Source organism: Emydura macquarii, unplaced genomic scaffold, assembly GCF_026122565.2.
Source record: "Emydura macquarii macquarii isolate MOO-44397 ecotype Brisbane River unplaced genomic scaffold, CSIRO-AGI_Emac_v2 contig_1294, whole genome shotgun sequence".
NCBI classification, from domain to species: domain Eukaryota; kingdom Metazoa; phylum Chordata; order Testudines; family Chelidae; genus Emydura; species Emydura macquarii.
This window is the reverse complement of record NW_027131431.1, coordinates 3,992-10,393: the sequence shown is the minus strand read 5'-3', so window position 1 is coordinate 10,393 and position 6,402 is coordinate 3,992. Positions and strand designations below refer to the sequence as shown.

Sequence of the window (6,402 nt, the reverse complement as noted above, 5' to 3'; positions counted from 1 at the left end):
TGCAGCTGCCTTTACAGAATCATGGAATGAAAACTATTGTTGTTATCGGCATCAGTTTGAGTGTTATCAGAATCAGTCCCTCAGCATCTCTAGGGGCTTTATAGTCTTCAAATATTTCACAGTACATTGCATCAGTACCGGCAACTGTAGGCCCTCATATTGGAACACCAGACAGACAAATGTCAGGGGTGTTGCTATTTTGATGCCTGACAGACGTGATTTTAGGGTCTCCCCCGCACCCTCCTCAGAATATCTGAGCACCTTGAACATATTCATCTTCCTGCCACCTCTGTGAGGCAGGGCAGGGCTATTATCTGCTTGTCCCCAAACCACAGGAGAAAGTTCCCAGCTCGACCAGCTGGATTCTCAATCCTCCAGAGCTGCCCCACTGCAGTTTGAGACCATTGCTTCTAGTTCTGACATCTGCCACCACTGAGAACAGCCTAGCTTCATCCTCCCTGGAACCCCCTTTCAGGTAGTTGAAGGCTGCTATCAAATCCCTCCTCATTCTTGTCTTCTGCAGACTAAACAAGTCCAGTTCCTTCAGTCTCTCCTCGTAATTCATGTGCTCCAGCCCCCTCATCATTTTTGTTGCCCTCCTCTGGACTCTCTCCTTTCTGATGACCGAATTGGTGAGACTCAGGACTGGAAGGGATTGTTGGGGCCTCGTGGGTGGCAAAGCTGGAGACCTTGTGATGGCAGAGTGGGGCAAAAGAGTGAAAGATGGAGGAGAGTGAGGAATGGTGAGAATCAGCAACCATATTGATGGAAAATAGGTCTGAGAGCATATGAGATGCCATCAGTGCTGGTGGTTGGGAAGTCATGGAAGGGCCAGGTGACAGGATGCATGTGGGTGGGGGATGATGGGTGACGACGCTGAAAGAGATCAGGTGATGGTCGGAGAGAGCAGTGCTTGGTGATGGAGTGATAAGACATCAAGTGTGAGGAACTTCCCAGACTGTGAACTGTCACACGGCTGAGCTCAGCCAAATAGCGGCAGAGCACCCTTGATTAACGAGGACACATCATTTCGCCCTCCTGTCACACAGCTTTAAAGTCAGTGGCCCCAGGCGATCACATTCTGCAGGTGTATTTTCCCACTTTGTCATGAAGCTCTTTGGTTTTGATCCCATAAATGATAGGGTTGAGCATGGGGGGCACAAGGAGATAGAGGTTGGCCAAGAGGATGTGAACGTGGGCAGCGATGCCCTGACCGAACCTCTGTGTCAGGGTAGAGAAGAGGTAGGGAGTACAAGACATCAGCATCACACAGATGTGGGCTGTGCAGGTGTTGAGGGCTTTTTGGTTGGCTTTTTTGGAGGAGATCCTGAGGACAGCCCTGATGATCAGCCCGTAGGACAGTCCAACGAATATCAGGTCTGACGCATTGATCACTAATAATACCACTAGGCTATACATCCTGTTGACTGTGGTCTCTCCACACGAGATCTTCACTACAGCGATGTGCTCACAGTATGTTTGGGGGATAACGCGGTTGTTGCAGAAAGGCAGCCTCCGCAGCAGCAGGGTCATGGGCAGAATCAAGAGCACAGCTCGTATGAAACCCACTAGCCCTAGCTTTCCTATTCGTGCGTTGGTGAGGATGGTGGCGTATCTCAGAGGGTGACATATGGTGACATAGCGATCGAAGGCCATTATCACAAGGACGGCTGAGTGCGTAGCACCAAGCACGTAAAGGAAGAAAATCTGGGTGAGGCAGCCGTCCACACTGATTCCTTTGGAACGGAACCAAAATATGCTCAGTGCCTTTGGTGCGATGCAGGTAGACTGGCCAATGTCTGTGAGCGCCAGCATGCAGAGCAGCAGGAACATGGGCTTGTGCAGGGTCTGCTCTTTGCCAACAACAAACAGAACTGTGAAATTTCCCAACAGGCTGATGATGTAGCACATAGAGAAAGGGATGGAAATCCAGATGTGGGCATCTTCCAGCCCCAGGATGCCATTTAGAATGAATGTAGATGGGTCGGAGGAGGTGAGGTTGAAAGCCTCCATGAGAGTGTCGAGGCACCAGTCACGCTCAGAAACGCTCAGGGTGCCTGTGAAGGGCAAGAAACAAAGTGAGAGGGGTTAGGCACTTGCTAACAAATAAAACAGTAAATATTTTATTGTTACTAACAATCTAGAAAGTGAGATGGCAACATTATTCCCTTCATTTTGGCCCTGGTCAGGTCATATTTGGAGTACTTTTTCCAGTTTTGTTACCCCCATTAGAGGAAGGATGTGGAAAAATTGGAGAGAGTCCAACAGAGGGCAATGAAATTTCTTCAAAGGGAGCTATTGAAGCATAGCAATAAGAATAGATGTTCAAAGTCAATAGGTGCAACGTGTATGTCCACTGAGAGGAAAAACTTTATTCTGCCTTGTTAACTGACAGGGATAAGCAGACACCTGGAAGGAACACAGCTCCCTACCCTTCTCATTCTTCAATACTGATAAAGTTTGCAGATCCCACAAATATTGGGAGATCGTAAATAACGAAGAGGACGGGTGACTGATTCACAGTGATCTGGACTGGTTGGTAAAGTGGGTCGAAGCAAACAATCTGTGTTCTAATATAACTCTGTAGATGTATATGTCTATGAACAAAGAAGGAAGATGGTATTTACACAAAGGGGGACTCTATCGTGGGAACCAGTGACTCTGAACAAGATTTTGTGAACGTGAAGGAATAATTAGCTAAACATGAGGTCCTTGTGTGAGCCTGTGGCCAAAAGAGCTAAAGTGATCCTGGGATGATAAACAGGTGAATCTCACGTTGAGGAAGAGAAATTGGTTTACCTCTTTCCTTGGCAGTGTGCAACTGCTGCTGGACTAATGTGTCCAGTTCTGGTATCCACAATAAAAGTTGGATGTTCATACACTGAAGAGGATTCACAGAAGAGCCAGAAGAATCTTTAAAGATTAGAAATCCTGCCTTACAATGATAGACTAAATGGATTGAGCTCTTTGCGTCTAAGAGAGATGGTTTAGGGGTGACTTGATAACAGTCTATAAATACCCACATAGGTAAGAAATATTGAAGAATGAGGTTTTCAGGTTAGCATAGAGAGGTCTGACAAAACCCAGTGCTTGGAAGTGGAAGTTAGATTAATTCTGACTATAACTAAGGTTTGCACTTTTTAAACAGAGAGAGTAATTAACTATTGGAGCAATTTATCAAGGGTCATGGCATACTTTCCGTCACTGAGAATTTCTAAACCAAATGTGATGTTTCTCTATGAGCTCTGCTCTAGGAATTCCTTGGGGACAGGTCTCTGGCCTCTATGATACAGGAAGTCCAACTAGATGATCACAGTGGTATCTTCTAGTCTGGGCCTCTGTGAACACATCCCTGCAGCACATACAGGAATCAGCTGGAGGCATTTTGCTTTCAAGCTGGTTCCTGTCGTTATTGAAGGCATTTCTTTTCCTCATGCCAGTGGTGAATTTAACCCCAGGAGGAAAATGTCTCATGTTTCTTTGGAGCCTTGAAAACAATACTCTAGTGTCTTTTTCACAGGGCTGAAGAATCCCGTCAGATATGGCATTGATGAATATTTCAGATGAGTAAAATACTGACGTGACCCCATAAAATCTCTGCCCAACGGAATGTATGTTCAACTGTTCCATTAATGGCCAACAGAGCTGGCTAACAAATGATCCCAGAGAGTGCCGGGTTTAGCATCTGTGTCCCAGTGGCTCACTGTGTCAGCCAGGCCAGGGGCTGCTGCACGTGGCAGCTGTATTTACCTAACACTGACATGACCCAGAATTCCCAGCTCTCGTTATACACTGTGCACACTTCTCAGCTTGCTCCTTGTTGCTGTGTAGTGGCCCCCGAAGCCCCACATGGTGTGTGTGGGAGCAAAAAGAGCAGCAGCACAGCACAGGTGCCTTGGCATCTGCCACTGTGTGTGTCACTGATTCCCAGCAGTGTGGAACTTTAGACTCCCTGCTGTGAAGATCCTGGCTTGCTATTCTGTTAGGGTGCTGAAACAGTCTGAAGGAAGATCCCCAGTTTATGTGTTTTCCTGAGACAGGGCATGAAAGATGGGGATTTCAAAACACAGGGGCTCTGATTTTGCTCTCAGTGATGCCAGTGTCAATCTGCAGTGAGCCACTGGAGACAGAAGGTGAGAGTAGAATCTGACCCGTGTGTGAAACCTTGTGTGATCCATTCGTGTTGTGAAATCTCAGCTATCACACGTACCCACTGCAGAGTCTTTGGCCCCATGTATTAACCTGGCAGTGAAGTTGCTGAATTGGAAAATTTGAGCCAACCAGAAAAAAAACCACACAGACCAAAAAACGGAAGATACTGATTTAGTTAGAAGGAGAAAGGAAGAGACAAGGAAATTATCTTAAAGGAAATGTTTGTCTAAATTACTTACAATAAATCTTTAGCTCCCTATTTAAATCCCATGGAGTTTCTGGCAATCCTAAGCAGTTCCAGTCTACATTTTGGAGAATTCCTGCCCAGATTGTTCTTCATTTGAACTCTTCCTGAACCCTTAGCACTAAGTACATTGGAAAAACAGGCAACTCACCAGAATCCCTGCAGCAGAGAGGAAATCTCCTTATTGCGACCTGAAAATCAGTGTACGAATCTCACATGTGAAAGTCACAGTGCTGGACAAGGACCTTTATGAAGAACCTGTGCAGTCTCTGTGGACTCTCAGGGTGGTCAGGACTACGGGACAATTCCCTGCACTCCGTGAGCAGTGGGAACAGCAGAAAACAGACCCTGGAGAATTTCAGCCTAAGAGCTTCCCCCGAGAGTGAAGAAATGATTCACCGATAACAGAAGCTCAGATTGTGACGGCAAACTGAGACTTGCAGACTTGCTAGAGTTGTCCTGCACTGCTAAAACCCTAGAGAGAAAAGACGAGCCAAGGGTTAGACGTGTTCATTTATCTATCAGCATTTCTGTGCTGCTGCTCATTGTCATAGAACCTGAACATCTCCTGCTACTCCCGGCTGATGAGCTCTGTGCTGAATCCCTGAGACCGTGATGTGCACGTGGACAGGCTCTTGTGCATCCTTGTTTCAATCATAGGATTTCCACACACAGTAACAGTCCCTCCCATCCACTAGCCTGTCTCACAGAGGGCAGCACAGATTGTCCCAGTTTAGTAATAAACCCCTCAGTGCAATATCCTACCAAGGGGAAACACGTTCCCTGTAGCCTGTGGACTGACAGCCTTTGCCTTTTTACCCCATCTACAGTGACTGCACAGGCTGTCATTGAGGTAGGGAAGATGGAGGAAGATGTTCAGAGACGAGTTAGGTGCCCATTGTCAATCCACATTCAAATGGATTTATTTGTTCAGAAAACCTGGTTACTTGTCATATTTGCTATTCTCTCTGCACATCGGGATGGTTTGTTCCTGCGCCCTCAGCATGATTTCTCTAAAATACAGCCAGTTCTCTTGGACTCCTTTCCCCCTCATATGAGCCTCCCTGGGGATCCTGCCCATCAGCTCCCAGAGTGAGTCAAAGTCTGCTTTTCTGAAATCCAGGGGCCGTATCCTGCTGTTCTCCTTTCTTCCTTTTGCCAGGATCCTGAACTCGACCATCTCATGGTCACTGCTGCCCAGGTTACCACCCACTTCTACTTCCCCTGTCAATTCTTCCTGATTAGTGATGCATGATTTCCCTTTACATAAACCATGTTGAACCTCCCCCAAGATATCCTGATCCTCTAAGTGTCTGATAATTCTGTTCTTTACTACAGTTTCAACCAATTTGCCTGGTACTGAAGTTGGGCTTCGTGATATGTAATTATCAGGATCGCCTCTGTAGCATTTTTAAAACATTGCCATCACATTAGCTACCCCAAGTCATCTGGTACAAAAGTTCATTTAAATGATAAGTTACATACCACAGTCAGTGATTCTACAATTTTATGCTTCAGTGAAACTTCAGAACTCTTGGGTGAATCCCATGTGGTCCTGTGCCCATGTATTACTGCTTAATTTGCCAATCTCTTGATGACGAGTGCTAGATAAGAGCTAGGTTTGATTAAATCCTGGATGAGAGATCCCTAAGCCTGAGTCTCTTGTCATGACTCCTCCATGTGCATAACATTTATAGAACTATCTTTTAGGACACACAGATAAACCTGTTTTTTCCACACGGATCGTCTTTTAGTTAGGATTTCTCAGGTTAGAGGGGGAACAAATATGTCGTGTTGGTCATCTGGATTTCTGGAGAACTTGAAAAGATTGCAGCCTCTCAGCCCTCATTCAATCGCTTGTCATCAAAGAATAGCCTGGGATATCCTATGCATCTACTAGCTCCTCTATGCTTGGGTTAATAGCTGACTGGTTCCCCTTAATGGCTGTGTTGTCAATTTGTAGCCCTTATCAGTCCTTGGAATAAGCATATGTGATAATCCTTCCC

The 6,402-nt window shown here is 46.0% G+C and overlaps 1 protein-coding gene across 1 annotated transcript; it reads right to left on the bottom strand.

The window, feature by feature from the left end:
• Nucleotides 1-1,214: 1,214 nt before the first annotated feature.
• LOC137154702 (olfactory receptor 52N4-like) lies at nucleotides 1,215-1,833 on the bottom strand (the record flags this gene model as incomplete). Its single annotated transcript, XM_067550461.1, has 1 exon — nucleotides 1,215-1,833. A coding segment is annotated over exon 1 (619 nt), but the record flags the coding sequence as incomplete, so codon positions are not given.
• Between the last annotated feature and the right edge of the window lie 4,569 nt (nucleotides 1,834-6,402).